This window comes from Periplaneta americana, chromosome 16 (genome assembly GCF_040183065.1).
Source record: "Periplaneta americana isolate PAMFEO1 chromosome 16, P.americana_PAMFEO1_priV1, whole genome shotgun sequence".
Classification (NCBI taxonomy): Eukaryota; Metazoa; Arthropoda; class Insecta; order Blattodea; family Blattidae; genus Periplaneta; species Periplaneta americana.
Window position 1 is genome coordinate 20828198 of NC_091132.1, and position 22114 is coordinate 20850311.

Sequence of the window (22114 nt, forward strand, 5' to 3'; positions counted from 1 at the left end):
GCACAACACGTTTTCTGTTAACACCCGCGGAAGACTTTTTATATAGGCCTACAAGTTATATTATAGAACGGCAATTCGAACAGCAGACAATGCTGTGTAACGATAAAGGCTTGTAATAACACTCTCTAGCAAAAACATATGTAGAACCTACTAATATGATGTACAAAACAGTACTTCATATAAGTTATTTATTTCTGAAGAAAAGAAGAGCCAGAAATAGACAGTCGGATAATCCACCAATCGGTTAATAGGGTGACGGATAATCAGGGTTCTACTATAAAACAATTATCTCGAAAAGAAAGCAAAAACGAACAAAATTGTAATAAAAGTTTTCGTTTGAAATATCTCAAAGAATAATCCCTGAAATTAATAACATTACTTACGACTCATTCTGTTATATGAGCCGTTGAAAGCAGAAGTGGTGCAAGTCAAAAATGGGTAATGAGGGTTAAAGTAAACATTCTGTAAAATACAGAGCAAAGTAGCAATTAATGTTCAATTTATTTAAACTATTAGTAGTCAGTGGACAGCACGAACGACATATTAATTGCCACTTTGCGCTGTATTTTACAGAACTTTTACTTTAAACCTCATTACCCAATTTTGACTTACACCACTTCTGCTCTGACATATATTATATAGCCTATATCTACATGTAACTATGTGGGAGACATTGAAATTTTCCATATAAATTTGAATGACCGTCTCAACAAATTAACAAAATTGACATAATATTTCTTTACGAATATGAATTTTGTTGGTATACCCAACTGAAGAAATAATAATTTAAGCTAAGACAACTCTTCACACGTGTGCGGAAAATGCCAAGAAACGACGGAAGGACTAACTCTTGGCAGATTATTGATAAATTACTCAGACATCATTAGTTTAAAGCCAATATTTAAAAAGGGTGCGGAATTTATTTTACAGACATAAATGTAATGAAAGAAGATAAATAGGGTACATCAATGTTATTTTTTGTGTACCGGTATGTGATCTAGTACGTCACAAAATAATAAAGAGCCAGTGTATTCTTATATTAGGTTATATACGTAATAATACAATAATGAACAAGTACAGACATACACTTCACCAAGGAATACAAGATGTATGTGTTTGTGGATGCATGTGCATGAATAAACCGATTTCGATCCGTTTGTGAAAATCCTTTTTCTACGATTTAATAATTCACTTAAATTTATATTTTTCTTTTCTAAAATCCAGAAAATATTTTCTGATGAACTATGCCTAACATTCTGGGAGTTAATGTGGTTTGAGTGTGGACCAAAAATCTCATTAGTGGCTTTATTTCTTAAGGTTCTTTAACCGTAAGTGCGACCCAGACGAAATTATTTGGAAATGTGTTGATTATGCATTACACAAGGATTAATCGACTATATGTAATATTTTCTGTCAAATAGTAATCATTCTCTCATTTTAATGAATGGGCTCCGAGACTTGAATTTGCTTGTAGAACCTCGTTTAACGTTTGTACATAGACATCGACTGAAAGGCACAGGGAACTTGAATATATTCTTGTATAACTTATCATTGCGATTTCGAATATTTCGTCTATGTGCTCAATTTCTACGTATCCTTTAGAATTCAGCCGACTTCAGCGAACGAAATATGATAAAAAAAACTATTTTTTTTTAGAAAGAAGAACGACTATTTTAGGTCATTAATTTAAGTCGAAAACTGGACCTTCTCACTATAATTTACAATTTATAATTCGTGCTTGTGACTGTTATTTATCACATTTTAAAATTAAACCGAGATAATCTATTCTGCACACAAGCGCATATGGATGTAAACTTGAAAATCAAGTCGAATTAAATAATCACCAGTAAACATTTATATGTTTCAAATGTCCATGTCTGCAGTTTGTGGCAGACAGAAAATTATTGTTGCTTTCTATCTTCTCCGGTAAAACTTATAATTTTCTAAACACTAGACTTCCCCAATATTTCACACGTAAAAATACGATAGGCAAACAGATACTGTCACATTCCAAAAGGGACAAAGGTTTTCACTTTAAACTTGATGTTTTAGGTGACGGATTTTTTGTATATACTTTCTTTTAAATTATATTTCAAATCAATACAACTGTCTCCACAAAATTCACTAAAGTAGTGCACTACATTTGAAGTAATATTTTCTCAAGGATACGAAAAACCGTCGTAATAAAATGAAACTACACAGTGAGGATTAGAATTTCATTTCGTGTTACGTTTACTTAGCCACATATTTTAGTTTAGCGAAATTACAACAAGATTAGGGGAGAATTGGGTAGTATCGGACATTGGGTAATATCGGACAGTGAGTTTCTTTCATCTACCACCAGATGATAGTACCTGAATGACATGGTTACGTTTCTGTGATGTCGCATACAGAAACGTAACCTTGTCATTCAGGTACTACCATCTGGTGGTAGATGAAAGAAACGCACTGTCCGATATTACCCGATGTCCGATACTACCCAACTTTCCCCTAATAAGGGAGAAGCCAAACCAAGAATGGAGATGAATATAAATAATTCGGAACAATTGAGATTAGAATGTGCATGTGACAAGAATGTAAAAATAGAGATGATCCCAGAAAATATGGGAATTACAACTAAACGGGAGACAATGGAAGGAAAGAGTAGAATATCAGCAAAAAATTAAGTCATAAGAAACATGAGTACAAGAAAACTACAAGAAAATTGAAGAGGCGGGCAAAAATGGAAAGTAGAAAGCGAGAATCAACGCACGGCGTAAATTTAATCGTAAAAAAAAAAAAAACACATTCATGTCACCTTTTCCTATGTTAAGCACATTAATATAAATTTTGTAATAGAAAAAAATAATCATAAATTAAAAATAAATCGTAATTAAAATAAGAAATACGATATAAGAAATATTGGGGCCTCCGTCTGAAAACAGGCTCTCTGCTTCATGGTGACTATGAGAACAAATTCCACGTAGTTGATCACTAGAGTTATTTCTCTGAGATGTAGTGAAAATAATGATTATGTTCTATATGTTCTGACCATCTAGAGTTAGCATAAAATCTCGAAAGCATTAAGTGCTATCATACTAATTCACATCAACGAATTATTGTACTTGCAAAGCAGTTTTATATAAGTACTGACTTCTAATTTCAGGTGATGCACAAACAATTCAACTCTCCAATTGGGCTGTACTCTGATCAGAACATTGCCGAAACCATCCAGCAACAGACAGGAATCACACCGTAAGTTTACAATTCGAACTGCATGCATTATCCTGCTTATAAATATTTGATCCCTCCATTACCAACATTGAGGTAATATATGTTGTTAGAGGACATCTTTAATATTGGTATTTTAATGCGTCCAATTTTGATTTGCAAAATCCTAGGAATGCAAGAACTTCAACGCTGAATCCACGAAATCAAAGCAAAGTGAGGCAAGTAGAGTCTTGGACAAATCTCAGAACAAATCTTTTTCTGCTCACTGCCTTCTTAAACGTTGCTCAGTGTTGTAAGAACAAAATAATAGTAGATCAGAATAATATGCATTATTATAAAAGGAGGTTATTAGCATACTGTAATAAATTTCTCTTACAGATAAGACATGCTGCTAATATCCAAAATTATATATTTCGTCTAACCTAAAATAACACGAAAATTATCGTAAATCACAGTCATTACACAGCTAATTTAGTAAAAACATAATTTTACAAAGGAATGTACAGCAATTTATTATTTTTACTGAAATGGTTTGAGATGTAATGAAGGTGATGGCTCTGCAAATATATTTATGGCTTCTTTCATGAAATGTAACTCCATTTCATCAGAGCATATATAGTCTTTGTTGTTTACGATAACTTAAGAGTAGCCTACTGAGTGAGCGGATTATCTATGAAACGTGAGCGCGGATTAGAGTCATGGGCCGCGGAGCTTATGCTCCCGGCCGACAACAAGATTTTGCGGTTAAACTCGCGGCGAACAAAATATTTTATGTTTATTTTTAAAAAGTTATGTACTCAACATATGTCATACAAGGAGATGTTGGAACTGTCTACCTCCATTTTCCACACTTTTACGTATTAACATAGCCGTGTAGGCCTACACTTCGAGGCAAAAAAAATGGGCAGCGGACAGCGATACATAATACTGCGCATGCTCGTCTCGTCAAAGCCGTAGTTCACAATGTGAAACATAATTAAACCATTTAAATTTGCCGATTTTTCTTCTGAAACGATGTTATAAAATCGAATGGAGGTTGATTTTAGATACATCGGGGCCTCTGAAGATAGAAATAATAATAAAATTGATACATAAAAAATCAATGGAAGCGAATATAAACGAAAACCTACGATTATGCCCATCTATTACCAGTTTCAGTAGCGCAGATCGTTACGGCACGGTTCTACAAAGCGAGCAAATAGTAGGTGTACTGGTTCAAGGTTCAAGTCTCCGATAATCTCAATTTATTTTTAATTAAACATTTCCATCATATGTCTCGCAAAGCTATATTTATGTCGCAACATATTTTATAATATATGCCGAACTCTGGTAAATAAGAAACTCCCCTCTCCCAAGCAATACTCCTGTAAATAAAACGGCCTGTCTCGTCATTGCTCTTGAAGATGGCAGACAGACAACTTCATCAATAAATTATTGCCCTGATTCGCATATGTTATTCTGCATCCAGGGCAAGCCAGAGTGATTGGAGTCTTGTAAAAAATATTACTGCCCACCGATGGTGTAAGAGGAAACGAAAGAGCTGATAAGTTAGCGAAAGCAGCTGCCTCCAGCAGAGAACCTACCTACACTCTACAACCCATAATATCATATATCAAGAAACGAATAGGACAACAGATTCATCGAAACTGGAACACTAGATGAACGACAAGCATAATGGATCATTAACAAGAGACACTTACTTCCCAACAATTCACGACCGACTCAAAAGCTATCACTTCAAACCTACTTTAATATCAACGCAGTTTCTTTCTGGACATGGGAAATTTGGAACTTACTTCGACAGATTCAATATACCAGCAGGCATCGATTCTACTTATTCCTGCCGCGAAGAACTCGCCAGTGTGAAATATCTTGTTTGATTGCCCCATGATTGAAGTAAAGAGATATGAACAAAAGACACATCTCCTGCACTGTAACACCGAGTACAGCACTCCACTATGTGAAGTGATTAAAAAACGGTGTTGTTACAGAGAATTTATAAATTTGTTAAACTATATCCCTAAAAGACTGTAGAGCTATCTTTCATCATTATTTGTGTACGTAAAATAAGTAGTAAAAAAACCATAACAGACTTAAAAAATTTAAATGTTCATGGATCCTGAATGTATCAATAGTGATCTAATTAGAATAAATATATATGAATATTTTAATTTAACTTATAGTTTTTGCGATTTTTCAACACTTTGTTATTTTGGACATGTTCTCTTTTGCAAATAGACAAGTACATAACTAAATTAAAATCCTAGCAAACCGCTTGGTAAGTTACAGTTCTCTTGAACGGATATTTAACAACAACAACAACAATAATAGGCCTAATAATAATAGGAATAATAATAATAATAATAATAATAATAATAACACTGCCCACCAATTTTCACTAGACAGACATAACGAAGTTCATTAAAGAATGTCATTTAACATTTAAAATAAATAAATTAAAGACGAAAATAAAAGAATTACTCCACCGAGGAGAACTCACAACTCACGGAACAAAGAGCAAACACACCTCGCAAACTTGACTACATTGTAGACAGATGACTTTCAATGAACAAACATCATAGCTATACCTTCAAGTGCAATTCGTTTACACGTGTGAACAGCGCGGTAGGAATTTTCATTTCTAACAACCAAGAATCGGCCCATTCCTTTCGGCGCGAAGTGTAAGGAAAAAAAAATAAGACATTGGGATCAATTTCCCCGTTATGCACTTCACGCAAAATTCATTCACAAGAACTACTCAAAAGTACTGTATCACCCGATTTAAGTCCTTGCAACACCGTAATTTTACGCAGTTTTACCTTAAATAATTTCATAGTCTCTCGTACGGAAGTGTAGGAAATTCTTGTTTGCTGAGAAAGACTGCGAAGAGATATTAGAGGAATTGTCTACAGGTATCCACTGTCACTCAGATTCTTCTACGAGCACTGTACGTAGTCTTTTTCGATTATCTTGAACATTTCCCGTTTCATGATGAAATGTATTAACTAAGTTATGAATCGTAATAAAATGTGTAGCTTCAACACCTGTGAATTTCTCTTGAAATAATCTCTTGAGAGCACGAGCGGTTTCAGCACGAACACATGAATCATAGGTAAATATAAACGCTCGTTCAGGAACAGAATTAATATTAGGTCTATCATTTTCCATTTCACCTTTCTTTTATTAGCAGACCGTATACAACCATTAACAAACACGTGATTTAGTATTAACTCTCAGCTCTGCGTTTCCCGTTAGGCAGGGATCCTCACCACACGACATGACGGCCATGGCCAAGCTAACCTTCCGATGGATTTCCGCCGTGCTTACGTTTCACAGATAATCCGTTCACTCAATACAAAAAAAACAATTAAATAACAAGAGAGCAAATGATTGGGTTTAATAGTACGCAGTTCATTTTTTTATTCGTAGCTGGTTACTAAGTAACCCTTCTTCAATATATTTTATAGTTAATAACCCCTGTAACATCGGATATTAACTCGATTTATTATGTTTTCATTTACTGAGTAATATCAACTGCATAAAGCAAAAAAATTATTAAAATGTAACTACAATACCAGTACTTAAAATTTAATCTGATAATCGTCCACTAAAAATTGATCTGAAATCAGACCTTACAAGTGACGTATTTATAAAAAGCATCCCATAAGACAACGGTATTAAGATTTTGTACACAAAATGTGAATTACTTCACTAACTGAAATTACAACTATCAGAGAGTGTAAGTCTGAAAACGAACTAAACATAAGCAGATGTAAGAAGAGTCAATGTCTAATTAGAAATAATTTGGGGCATTAGGACCGAAATTGTCGTGTTCTGTAGCTTCATGATGCATACGGAAAAGTTCAGTAGCGGCTAAAGAATAAAAATGTATATGTCATGTTTTGCACTATTCAAATAGCGGCAATGCAACAATAATTAGTTAATAATGTTGCGACGATTCTAATGAGAAAATTAACAATGAAGAACGTCACACAATAATCGCATAATCAAAATATAGTACCAGTACTCGCTATGCGAACCATGAAAACCGATTTTTAAAATTGCTGAAAAGAGTATCACTTCGTTAAAATTTATAGTTAAATGATCATGGAAATCAGGATAATGATCCGACCACTTACCTTATTCTGATCGTCTATGTCTCACTAGCTCAGATCCCAGCACCATCCTCTCTCGACCGTTAACGTGTCCTCTTCTTTCACGGGATACCTATGGACAGTGTTTAAAGATACTGTAGGATAGTTTATGCAAGTTTTTTAAATTTTTAATCTAAAAGATACAAATGGATTTCAGAATTTCTTAGATTGATTTATTATGTTTTAAAATAAATTGTACGATGCAGTTTCAACAAAGAATCTGAGCTCAACCCTACAGATTCTGTGCAATGTGTAACTTAGGCTTAATAACTAAGCAACTGTGGGACAAATTTAATGTTCTTCTAGTATACACGCCTCCTCTGACTTTTTCCCCCGCATTACTTCAACCTCAATGCAATATTATTTCGTGTCTAAAAGTTTCTATAATTTAAATAACAAAGTTTTCGCTTAGCGCGTGAACGCTCTACCGACGGAGCTACCCCAGGAACTATACAAGACACCGTCACAAGCGTCCCGGGATCGATACCAGGCCCCGAAACAATTTTTCCTTGAAATTATTCAAACCTGCTTTACAGGGAGCTACTACATGAAAGCCAGATTTGCATAATGTTTTTACGTTTTCCAATTTGATTGTTAATTTTCTTACCAATTAAATAATACGCACATTTCAATGGTGTTCGGGTAAAGGGAGTTAAATATTTTTTTGCGCAAATGGAGTTCAGTTTCCCCAGGTGAATACAGAAATTAAATTCTGCAAGTCGGTGTGCAAAAAACAAAATAATACTAATTAGTATTTGATCTGTTTTATTTATGTAGAAAATTATTTGCAATAAGAGCCCGAAGTTTAATTTTCATCTGTCTCAGAACTCATTTTTATGACATCGCCCTTTACCCAAACACCATCGATTATAAACAGCTGTAATTCAGATACGTATAAAATATTTTAGTTTATTAATGCTAGAGTATAAAACAGATTAAGTATCAAATAAGCTTACGTCACAAGAATAATGTCTTAAATTTAGTACCAGTATTGAGAATTTGAAAATTCTATTATCGACACATCTTTAATTACAAAGCACTTAATCTAATCACTATGCAATTTGTATCACATCTTTCCAAAGAATAAAGTGGCAAGTTTCCTCTTTGTTCATTATCGAAAATATTTTTATGCATTATCGCCCTCAAAAGCGGGCATGAAGAGCACTTCGTAGACCTAGATGCTGAAACAATTTTATAGCCGGCCTATAACATTATTAATTTCTGCTAAGTTTATTTCTACACGCTTTGAATCTGTGGTCATATCGCGTGCGTAGAATCTTTGACTATACCAGTAGGCGGTTTTTACTATTGTTGAGTTCCTATTTCTGTTGTGTTGCAGATGGCTTGTATTCATGTAACTGATTTTAGATTTTGATTAATGTTCATGATATTGGTGATTGAGGCGGTGATGAATCATGGTATGTAAATTTCCAATCTGGCATTTGTCTTTGTGACTGAGAGAAACCATAAAAAAACCCTAGACAGATTGGCAACCGCCCGCCAACGGAGTTTGAACCCAGGACCTCCCGATTGCGAATCTCTGAGCCAATTCTATCGGTTAACATATTATTTTAATCTTAAAATTGATTTATTTTGAGTCTTTGCTTGAAAGTGTCGATTTTAACATCGAATATTATGACCATAAAGGAGATGCTTTTCTTGATTGCGATAGTTCAGAAAAATGTGCCAACATTACGCATTCCATGTACTTATAGTAAACATTATTTTCTCTTCTTGCACCATTCCACAAAGTCGTACGTGTTTTCATAAACTGCTTTTGATTTAAAAGGCAACAAACTTAAGAGTCGCATTTTTCGCGGCATCCCCAAAATCAGATAGAGTACAGGACATTAATGTTAATGTTATGTTTCATTTAACGACGCTCGCAACTGCAGTGGTTATATCAGCGTCGCCGGATGTGCCGGAATTTTGTCCCGCAGGAGTTCTTTTACATGCCAGTAAATCTACTGACATGAGCCCGTCGCATTTAAGCACACTTAAATGCCATCGACCTGGCCCGGGATCGAACCCGCAACCTTGGGCATAGAAGGCCACCTGCAGGATATTAACTCCTTCTCGTCACTGCTATCACACTTCATTATATTTTATTCCTTTATCTATTCACAAATTAACTACATCTGGAAACATGAAAGTTATAAAATCAGAAAATGTGTAGGTTATTTCTATTGTTGCTTACTGTCGTTGCATGCTTACCTAGGCCTACTTTATTTCGCTCGGAGTTCTTTACCAAAATTTACAAATAATTTTTTAAAACAATTATCAATATCATCTTTTGAAATTCAAAAAATCATCTCGCAAATTCTTAAAGATTCCCTGCAGATTATACAATTTCATTTATACCACTCAGAAGGCCTTAATTAAGGATATGCTAATTTTAAATAAAATCTTTTATTTATACAGTAAGTATAATTTTTAAGTCATCTTTTAAGATTTTATTTTATAATTGATAATCAGTGATGCTTAATTATTACATTTTATTTTATAACATTACTCATATTTAATTAATTAAATTTGTATTTGCTATTAATTTCCGGATCCTCGTGGTCATCCCTAATTAAGGCCGGACGATTTATTTCTCTCTCTCAACCCGATTTAAATGTCTAAATCGTATATATTATTTTCATTCCTTGTCTTTGTAAAATTAAAATTATCCTATCGTGCATAACATTTTGTATATAGCCCTACCGGTATTAAGAGTGTAACTAAAGTTTCTAGCCAACTTGGTATACAATATACCTCGGGACAAAAAACGCCTGAATACAACCTTAATACATAAATAAATAACTTTATTTTTACAACAATATTCTTCTTTAATTCATTATATTATTGGTATTAATTTCCGGATCCTCGTGGTCATCCTTAATTAAGACCGGGCGATTTATTTTCCTTTAAATCTCTCTCTCTCTCTTTTTTATTTAAAATTCTGATATTATTTTATCAAATACTGGAAAACAGCAAAAAAATATGACTCCATTGCTAAGTTTTGATCACTATACACACAACCCTACATAATAGTACATTATGCAACGAGCCTATAATGATAGTAATTAAGACGCGAGGATGTTTATGAAACGAGCGCAAGCGAGTTTCATAATTTTCATACGAGCATCTTAATTACCATTATAGGCAAGTTTCATACGACTTTTTATGCTCGACCATATTTCTAACTTGAAATTATTCATAAGTATTCATGGAATTCTTATGTGACTGGGGAGCGAACTGACCTTGTGCAATCTCGGAAATTGTGAGGTGTGCGCAGACGCGAAAGTATTGATTTTTTCCGGGCAACGAACGTCGACGACCTTGATATAACCTAGAGAGTAAGATAAACGTTAAACTTGATGTAACCTTGAAATTGAATTCTACATTGAAAAACGTGATGACAAATTGAATTTATTTTAGTATTATTTACAATCAACGCTAATTATTATAGTAACAGAACATAACCTTCTGCGACAGTATTGGATTCCCAGCCTGCGTGACGTTTTGCTAGTTGTCTTTCGATTGCATATCCGAGAATAATCGAAAACCTGAACTTTAATGAATAGGTGTACTTTAACGACATGCATTAAAGGACTGCTACCAGGTGTATAATTACTACATTTCGGCATGGTCGAGCATAAAATTTCTTAAAAGAGATACATAAGTTAATTTGATTTTAAAAGTCATTCGAAATATAGACTCTCTGACACCATAATTAATTACGACTCAACTCTCTACACTGCAGAAACACACAACAATGAAACACTGTAATCTTATGAAATATGAGTTATTGAGATATAATGATTATGAATAATAATAATAATAATAATAATAATAATAATAATATGAACTATACAAGCGTCAAAAATTTGGTACAAGTTCAGTGATTTATTATTATTAGTATTATTAGTATTATTATTATTATTATTATTATTATTATTATTATTATTATGAGGCTACACATGTATCCTAAATTTTATAAAGGATATTATGACAAACAACAAAGACTAATGCACTGCAAGTTTTCTTCAGAATAAAATTGTGGATACAAATATATCGATCGAATAACGATCTGTATTTTTGTAATATGATATTTTTATCCGAATTTATATTTTGTCTGTTTAAGTAAATTCCACAAACAGAAGCCACGCCTGAAACAAGCAACGCATTTTGCTCCAATTTTGACAATAATGAATTAACCTCCGCCCACTCTGTTATTTCAGAGCAGCATTTTTGGTTTTACACTAATCATTACTGTGATGTAATGAACCAAGTGTTACAATATGACTGATCTTAAAGTGATCAACCAATTAACAACTTAACTTCCTTTTATAATAATTGTATTTTGTTTACGAGTCACTCTGCTTCAAATAATATTGATACTTAATTGCAAGACGCGTTATGCATGATGTGAGGTTGCATGGTCACTTTCTTGGTATGCAGATATCAAGTTCATGCGATTGCTCTGTTCAGGTAATATCTTTTAAGGGCATCTATCAGGTAACTCATTTAATCAGTAACTTTACTAAATATTGAAAATAACCTTCAGTCAAACGTTACGGAAAAATGAACTGCTAAAAACGCAGCAGTACATTTGCTGTTATTCTTGCACGATTTATAAAATAATAAGTTAAGCAACAACATTAACATTCACATTGTAGATTCAAACACGTGAAATTATTAATTATTTACATAAACATAGGATTGCACGGTGTACTGAATTTTATTATAACTGAATAATGAAGTTACGTTTTGTAAAATAATGTGTAATATATCAAATATGTTAATATGATAATGGCTGAATGGAAACTCATTTCAACATCCAATTATGATGCCTTTTTTTTTTAAATATTACTTATGTTAATTTAGCGTTGAAAACGTAATGTAGAAAATTAAATTTAACATTTTATAAATAATTTAGATTGACATGTGCTGAAAGCATTCAATATTTTTGTATTAAAAAATTCCTCGGATTGGGTTTCTATTCAGTCGTTCTTGTACAGTACTTAACAACTGATGGACATTTGCTTTATACGTTGTATATTATTTACATATTCAGAGAGAATTTATATGTTGATATTCAGTATTTCATTGAACAAAGAAAATAGAATACGCTATTTATTTAAATATGCGCTCCTGTATATAATATATATGTCAGCGGTCTTACTAATAAAAACTCTATATACAGACGTTTAACTGTCTTATACAATTAGTACCTCGTTTATAAGTCGTGTGTAAATTCCTTACTAATAATCACTGCATACGTCGTGTATAACAGTTTAACTGTTACACAGCTACGTCATAGTTTCGTCATTACTTCGTTACGAAAGGTAATTGAATATCTGAGGTTCTCTACTGGATCCGGTAGAGCGCTCTAGTGTGACGTGTTAAATATCGATAGTACAACTGGCTCTAATCGATTACCACACTACATTTTGGTCAAAGAGTACAAGCTACAGCAATATTATTCTAATAATTCTATGATCTTTGGTTTGTTCTTCTGTGGTTACAAGGTAAGCATCATCATAAAATGACAGTCGATACGAACAGCTGTTAAAGAGGTGGCCATTTTTTCGCTATATACAACGCTTAAACAAGGGGTTTCGTGTATATAACTACTGCAAAGCAATTCCCATTGTATAGTTACAGCCTGTTTATACGTCCATAGCTTATTCACGGTTTATTAGTAACGTTTTCTGTCTCAACTCTGCATAAGTCTCGTATAAAAACTATATACGATTTATTAGTAAGACTGCTAAAATACAGGTAGTAGGCCATCGACGATACAAAGGAGGATAGTTCGGACGGCGCTGTGAATCGCATCCCGGCATAGCTCAGATGGTAAGAGCACTCAGCGCGTCAAACTGAGGGTTCTGGGTTCGATTCCCGGTGCTGGAACGAATTTTTTTCTATTAATAAGTATCTACGTGATGGCTACATACAGTAATTGATTACGTAATATTCAATAGAGGACGGTGAGATCCTTAATAAGAAAATGTATCTGGAATACTTTATATTTCTATCTTGTAATGGTGACAGGACTCACGCCATGGCAATGTGGTCTAAGCCATCTTGCCTAGGACTCGCGTTATGAAATACGCACAGATTCGAATCCTCACGGGAAAAGAAATTTTCTCATGAAATTTTGACTAGTGAATGAGACAGAAGCCCGCCCAGCATCGTGATGCACTTGGAGAGCTATGATACGTAGCGAAATCCGGTTACGAAAGCCAGCTATAACGGCTGGGGGGATCATCGTGCTAATCACACCTCCATGTTGATTGAATGATTGTCCACCTCTGCTTCGGTACTTGGGCGTGAAGCCAGCAGCCGGCTGGTCAGTCTGGGCTCTTAAAGGGCTGAAACGCCACGTATTATTGTTATTAATAGTAGTAGCAGACTGATAGATAATTTATTTCCTTCATTCTTCTCACAGAAGAATATCCTAACTAACTTTCTTGCAGGAAATTTGTTACTTTTTATTAATGACTAAGTAGACTATTGTATTAACGTAACGGTTTATCTCTAAATGAATTTTCCTTCTGTATTCCGCCTACCCGTAGTGTACACTAAATCTGCTGCAATTTCTCTATATCTCAATGAAACATTGAATACAACAATATTAAATTAAAGGAAAATTTACACTTAAAATTATTATATTTTATATAGGCCTAAATTGTCGTAATACCTGAAACATACTTTCTAAATGAGATTGTTCTAATGCAACTGTTATAGCTGATCACACCATTATTTCATAAATACAAACGAAGCTTTTATGAAAATAAATACCGGTACTTATTAACGCCAAAAGATGTGATTAACTACAAAGACTGACTTGCTTTTCTTAAATTGAAATTTGTAGGGTAATGAAAGCTCAAATAAAGAGACAAATAATTCTACACAACCATAATATCATAATAAAATAAGTACAATTTTAATTTTTTCTTCTACTGTGGATTTTTCTTTTGGAGTAAACGACCTATAAACTTAGTGGTGGTAACAGAACAAATTAAAGTGCTGAATTTTAAGACATATATCTCTCTGAATTTAGAAGCTGCTTTAAACCTCACCATTTTGTAAATAACTTATACTATTCAATCAATGCATTTGATATTTTAATCTTACGTTAAATTAAAATACTAACTGCACTCATAAAAGTAACATTAATGATATTATTTGTTGGTTTATAAGAATATTATTGTGTTAAAGTTACATTCAATTTTTTTCATATTACCTGCACAGTTAAAAATTATAGGACTATTCAACAGTTTTATAAATCTTATAGATAGTGCTAAGAAGAACTTCAAAAACATTAATTTTTATTAGAAACATAACATAAATGGAGAAAGTATCAGGTAACATTGCATTCTCATCTATATTAATTTAATAAAGAAGTTACATATATCAAAATTGATTGGTACAAAATCAAAGTTGAATAGTCTTACTCAATAATTATGTAATTAGTGAAAAATAAAGGAATTAATTATATAATTCTTTCAGGATAAATGTAACTTTTGAGCAGAAATAGTATTTAATTATCTTTGTCCTTTACCTTTTTCTCAAAAGTCAATTAATTTGGTAAATATCACATAACCTAAAAATGAAATAATTGCAAAATAAAATGGCTGAATGAGTAGGCCTATGTGTTTCTATTAGTGTTCTTTAAAGATAAAATTAATAGGGACAGTTATTGTTAGAGATATGAAATATTAGATTTAGTATTAGTTATTCAAATAATATGATCATACTAGGAACTAGAATAATATACAATAGACTTTATACTGAATTGAACATTTTCTGCATATCTAATGGTAGTATTTTCATTGATCTCTCTTTCCTCAAACAAAAAATACAAATACAACAACAACAACAACAACAACAAACCTCGCAACAACAATATGGACAACCTTCTCGTCCGTGGCAACATTAACTACAATGACGACAACGAATTGTGGTATTCTAATGCATTGATTTTGCTTACTGCTATACTAATATGATTGACAAATTATTTTCTTTGATTTTAAAACAATTACAAAATTTATTTTTAAATATTCAAAATTAACAAATATTGCACAAACTAACAAACAATGAATACCACACAAACAAATAATTAAATTATAATGCAATACAATACAAATGTTCATTTTCAAATGCTTGATGAATTGCTTAAACATTCTTACTGAAATTCCATTTTTTTTGTATTAATATTATCTTAACAAAATAATAAACAATGTAAAATATGTTTGGCACATTCTTTACGCAATCATTCAAACTTTTTTTAATAACCGAAACTTTCCTAACACTAACACCCCCTATACATATCACAAACGTACAACAAACAGCTTGAGAAAGACACTCAGCTACGATCCGGCCAAGTCAGAGACCTTCAAAGCCCTTCAAGAAGCGGAACTTGGTGACAATATTCAAGAGGTGACAGTTCCAGTCCAAACCAGAGTGTTCTCACCCAGTGCACAACTCAAGGTAAGTGACACTGCAAGAACTTTAAGCATGACATGGACTTTATATTACTTAATTCAGATTTTGGAATGCGTATAAATATAAAGCACCTAGTGTTCGTCCGAGTGGATATGTTACAGGGTCGCCGAAATGGGGGAAATCACGTGACAGTTGCTTACTTAATGAGACCTCCTTCTTTAAATTATTTTATGCTCGACCATGCCGAAATGTAGTAATTATACACCTGGTTGCAGTCCTTTAATGCATGTCATTAAAGTACACCTACTCATTAAAGTACAGGTGTTCAGCCAATGACAAGTCAGCTTTGTACCGTTATAAAACCTCAGCCAATGACAAGTCAGCTTTGTACCGTTATAAAACCGCAAGTATCGATTATTCTCGAATTAGCGAAAAGTCGCGGAGGCTGGAAATCCAATACTGTCGCAGAAGGTTATGTTCTGTTACTATAATAATTAGCGTTAATTGTAAATAATATTCAAATAAATTCAATTTGTCATCTCGTTTTTCAATGTCGAATTCAATAATCAAGGTTATAATATTATAATATTATCAAGTTTAACGGGACTACGTCAAGGTCAATGACATTATTGTTCCTCGGAAAAAATCAATACTTTCGCGTCTGCGCACATCTCACAATTCACGACCTATTCAGATATGCAATCGCTTGCGCTCGTTTCATAAATATCCATACTCGATTCTTAATTACTATCATTATAGTCTCGTTGCATAATGTTCTATTATGCTCGACCATGCCGAACTGTAGTAATTATACACCTGGTAGCAGCCCTTTAATGGACCTCATTAAAGTACACCTATTCATTAAAGTTCAGGTGTTCCACCAATCAGAAAACACCATTGTACCAATATGAAAGCGCAAGTATCGATTATTTTCGGATATGCAATCGAAAGACAACTAGCGAAACGTCACGGAGGCTGGAAATCCAATACTGTCGCAGAAGATTATGTCTGTTACTATAATAATTAGCGTTAATTGTAAATAATATTCAAATAAATTCAATTTGTAATCTCGTTTTTCAATGTCTAAATCAATTTCAAGGTTATATGAAGATTAATGTTTATTTTACTCTCTAGATTATATCAAGGTCAATGACATTTATTTCTCGGAAAAAATCAATACTTTCGCGTCTGCGCACATCTCACAATTTACGAGATATTGCACAAGGTCAATTCCGCTCCCCAGTCAGATAAGAATAACATGGATATTTATGAATAATTTCAAGTTAGAAATATGGTCGAGCATAAAAAGTCGTATGAAACTTGCCTATAATGGTAATTAAGACGCTCGTATGAAAATTATGAAACTCGCTTGCGCTCGTTTCATAAACATACTCGCGTCTTAATTACTACCATTATAGGCTCGTTGCATAATGTACTATTAAGAAGTTTGTAACATTAAGTAGATTTAAAATTCCGTACGGCAAATATTTTCAGGAAAGAGTCTAACAGCTCAGCCACTAGCCTTTACAGAGGGGCCAGCAGAAACGGGTGATGCGACATAACCACTCGGAAGGACAGTAGAGGCGGTCCGATAATGGCATGTTTCAAAATAGAGTGTTATACAGGGTGTTAATGAATAAAACACAATGTTTTCAGGGAGAGCAAGCCTTAGCTCCTATAGTGGGATGACTTTACCTTTATTACGTTGTCACATGACTCATACTTAAGTCTGCTATTTAAATGTGACACAAGATGTTAGAGAAGAGAATAATGTAGCATATAACATGTTTTAAAAAAAGTTTAATATTTTAAGATGAGGAAGTATTAATGAAAACATTAAATAAATTCTAATAAACATGGGTCCTAAAATTAATATCTTTGAAGAAACAAATACTGTGAAATTGATATTTAAGATATACTCGTAATTTTTAATTTTATAAAACCACAGATACGCAAAATACGGTTTTTCAAGCCCTTCTAGGTCAAAATATCGTAAGTTTAAACTTCCGAAGTAACATGAATTTTTTGTATTTACCTAGTACGATTTTTTTTCGAAATTAGTGTTTTAAGAGACATTTTGAATGATTTATTAATTTTTACGAAATTGAAAGTGCACGTCACATAAATGTGTGTGAATTAATATAATATGTTATCTGCTCGATATAGGCCTACTGTTGGTAGGCATGGCAGTGATTGAAGTTAGCTGAATTTATGATTTTCTTTTAATTGGATAGTGAAATTTTCTTAAAATGGTGAATAAAATAAATCCGTTTTGCATTGCTATTTATAAATAAAATGTTGAATCTAACATGTAGACCCTATTTCAATATAGAATTTTGAATAATATTACAAATGAAGAGTCCACTGCAAGAATGATGGATGTCATTTGGAATACATTTTGCAGGAGAAGCAATTGAAAGTTTGAAATGCTTAGCGCTCAAAGCTTAACTGTGATTTTCCGATCATTACTGGACAATGACTATCAGTGTTAATGCCATATAACTGTGTATGTACATTCTATATGTCTTAAGCTATGCATTGACAGTCTTGGTTCATTTTCGACAAGAAAGTGACATCCATCATTCTTGCAGTGGACTCTTCAAATATATTTTAAGTGACTTCATTTTTAAATACGAAGTAGAAATAATCTGAACGTTCTGTGGTGCATATTAGCTTGTACTATTCACACACAGGATGGGAGACTATTACACAAGTTTTTCTACACACCAGATAAGTGCAGGTAGAAAGCTGTTAAGTTTTATTAAAATTCACAAAGATCCTTATGATTCCCTTGATGATACAGATCTCTAGTCTTTGTAGGAATATTCATTAAAGTGTTTTACACGACTACGAGTCAAAAAATCATATTATTTAAACAAATTGATGTTTTCTTGTACGAAATAATACCGTGATTAATCAAGTTTTATACCAAAGTTTAAGATTTTCATTCATCGTAAAATAGGATCTCTATTGCTATGGTAACGACAACATATATATTTTTCTCCTTTCTTATTGCAATGCAGTAAACAAAAGATAAAGAGGGAGATGAGATATATCCAAATAAAACGAGCAAAGAGCTCACATTACAAGATATGTTGCTGTTACAATACCAATTTCACAATAAAATTTCACAGTACTTTTGTGTGTGTGTGTGTGTGTGTGTGTGTGTGTGTGTGTGTGTGTGTGTGTGTGTGTGTGTGTGTGTGAGAGAGAGAGAGAGAGAGAGAGAAAGTTTAATTTTAGGATCCATATGCATAGACTTTTTCTTGAATACTACCTTTCCTCAAAATATTAAACCTTTTCTTAACACTCTGTATATTAATGAGCATACAAGGTGTAACAAAAAGGTCTGTCAAATATTTAGGGAAATATTTCTTACATGCAGAGAATGAAAATTGTATTATAAAATGGATCCGCAAACGCTTTATTCCCGTGTTAATAGCTATTTTTTATTTATTTATTTTTTTTTTTTTTACAATTTTGCGTAGGGGAGAGTTGGGTAGTATCGGACATCGGGCAGTATCGGACAGTGCGTTTTTTTTCATCTACCACCATATGGTAGTACCTGAATGACATGGTTACGTTTCTCTATGCGACATTACAGAAACGTAACCATATCAATCAGGTACTATCATCGTGTGGTAGATGAAAGAAACTCACTGTCCGATATTACCCGATGTCAGATACTACCCGACTCTCCCCTACATATCATGGGAAACACACGGGAACATACCTACCACATGAAACTTTGCGTTACAAGAAGTGTTCAAAATGTTCACCATTAGCACGGATACATGCATAAACCCGCCGTCGCCGTCTGGAGAATGTCGTATTGTTTCACAGCCATCCACAATACGAGCGCGAAGATTCTATACATCTTGTACCGGTGTTTCATAAACATGAGCCTTCAAATGCCCCATAAGTAAAAGTCTAGTGAGTTTAGATCCGGAGAACGTGGAGGCCAAGAAATTGGTCCACCTCTCCCTATCCATCGGTCACTGAGTTACTGAACTAATAAGAAGCACTTTCAATCCATCCTACACATAATACAGAGTTGGGCAGATAAAACCGGCCCGTGTTATGACATTGATAAGTACTAATGATTTGAAACAAACTTCAAATGGAATGAAAATAAAATACATTTACCTTCATAATAAATGTTGGAAGTGCCCTCCATCTGCATCTAGACACTTCTGTGCACGTTTTAACAGGTTCATGAAAACACGTGTCAATTCCTCATGGGTGATACTGCGGGTGCAATTCCGCAAGTTCTCCTACTCACATGAACCTGTTGAGCCAATCTCGTGGTAGACTTTCGAGGACTCCTAGTCATAAATTCATTAATTCGCGCTGTAAGTTGAGGAGTCCGGACAGAAGGAGTTCTGTTCCTTGTTACATTTTTTATGGATCCAGTCGTACGCCATTTTCGCACCAAATCTTGAATGCTGCTTTTCGCTGGTACTGAGCGAAGCGGATATTTGTCTCTGAATAATTGTTGCGTTTCCTTAATAGAGCTGGTCTGTACGCACGCCTCCACAATGAATATTCGCTCTGGTATTGAATAAGTCATGCTTATTTAAAGAACAACTCTTTACATGTGTTTAGAACGTCTGACTTTTAAACAGCAACCAGAAGAGGTTATAAGCAACAATGGCGCAACAACAATGACACAAAACACGCGGAAGATACAGTATAGCCAACATAATTACATTTTCAAGAAAAAAGAAAGAAAAGAAATCAATACCCTACATAATTTATTTTCCAAATCATATGACATGAGATGGGGCCGGTTTTATCTGCCCAACCCTGTACATGCTTCACAGTGAACTCGTAAAACCCCACCATTCATTTTCGGAAACTTTGTACATATTTTCATCCTCTACATGTGAGAAATATTTCCCTAAAGTTTTGACATACTTTTTCGTTACACCCTGTAAGTGTGTCAGCCACTCAATGAATGACTTAGGTAGAGAGTTAGCAATTAGATTATAAAGATAGTGAAGGAATTAGTGAGTTCATATCTCAATGATTAAATTAGTGAACTAAATTAGGGAGACATAAAGAATGACTAAGAGAGAGAGTAAATCTCCTCCTGTCCGTCTGGTTCATTTCACTCATCTTCTAAAATACTCCACACATGTGCGAACTTATTTACAAATTCCTTTACTTTTACTGTCCAACATTTCTTGATTGCTTGTGAAGTACGAGTAACATAAACTTCTTAAAAGACTGAAGAAGTGATGTTGCTGCCGATAACTGCGACTAAATTCGGCAATGCAGTTCATTTCTGAATTTTTCTTTTCTTTAGAGAGCACCCGGCACCCAAACATACGTCCACGTAAGTTACATACACGTGTTGGAACTCTAATATCTGTGTTCATTAACACGCATTAACTTGAGCTTTCCCAGAATTTTCTCAAACATTCTAATATGCTGTATAGCTTAGAATAATGTAATATGTTCCTGTTAAGTAGAAAATGTATCGGAATTTACTCTTACTAGCCAGACTATTTTAAGAACAGACAAGGCGAATATTATTAAGAATATTTTTATTTAATTTCACACGAAGTGGAAATACTTCCTAATAGTCTGTAAAAGAAAGATGAAGATGTTTCTTTAACACAAAAAATGTCAGCGCATAGAATCTATTTACTCTCGTGTGCTATACATAATTTTCTCTGCGATAGTGCGTAAAGTTGCATTTTACCCACTAGTATCAGTGCGTAAAGTGAGCCTTTAAAACACCGATGTGTAAAAAGTAAGTATTCACTTTACGCACTGTCAAAGAAAATGCAATATTTAATGTACAAACTTCATTCAGTAATAAATTAAGGCATTCGATCTTTCATGACGTAAATATTACACGTAACACAAATAAGTAACAAATTTAACATTTATCCCTATTATTCTGAAGTTACATAATGTAGTATGGACGTCACCTTCTCCACAAGTCTCATATTGTTGAAATGTTAATATTTAAGCACAATTGATAGTACCAATGTACAAAAATTGTCAAATAAATAATTATTATTAAAAAACATAATGTAGAACTCATTGAAACATCATATAGCATTCAACTCTTTCTAACGGCTTTGTTGATTATATAGCCGGTTTAGGCGGCCATGAAATCGTGATCATGAATAAAACAGGCTGTCATTCCGTGGATACTTATTTTTTAATGGTTCTGAGTTTAGACGGCAGTGAAATCGTGATCTTATAACCTCTCCAATTGGAAATATTTATGTAATGTAAATTTGTGTTATTGTAGAAAAACATTTTATGATTCACGTTCGTAAAGTTATCTTTTTGAC

General features: G+C 33.5%; 2 protein-coding genes across 9 annotated transcripts in view; one reads left to right on the top strand and one right to left on the bottom strand.

The window, feature by feature from the left end:
• MICU1 (Mitochondrial calcium uptake 1) overlaps positions 1 to 7437 on the bottom strand; it is a 343655-nt gene extending 336218 nt beyond the window's left edge. The window contains exon 1 of the mRNA XM_069849135.1: positions 7350 to 7437. The gene's annotated coding sequence lies outside the window, so the exon portion shown is untranslated. The remainder of the gene's footprint in view (positions 1 to 7349) is intronic.
• Positions 1 to 22114, top strand: part of Zasp66 (PDZ_signaling and DUF4749 domain-containing protein Zasp66) — a 175045-nt gene that overhangs the window by 148558 nt on the left and 4373 nt on the right. For 3 of the 8 annotated variants that reach the window (XM_069849143.1, XM_069849146.1, XM_069849148.1), the window contains 4 exons: positions 3146 to 3234; positions 3381 to 3428; positions 15710 to 15848; positions 21112 to 21141. In XM_069849143.1, the coding sequence (XP_069705244.1) occupies positions 3146 to 3234; positions 3381 to 3428; positions 15710 to 15848; positions 21112 to 21141 (306 nt within the window). The other 5 variants (XM_069849145.1, XM_069849147.1, XM_069849149.1 and 2 more) reach the window with 3 other exon arrangements.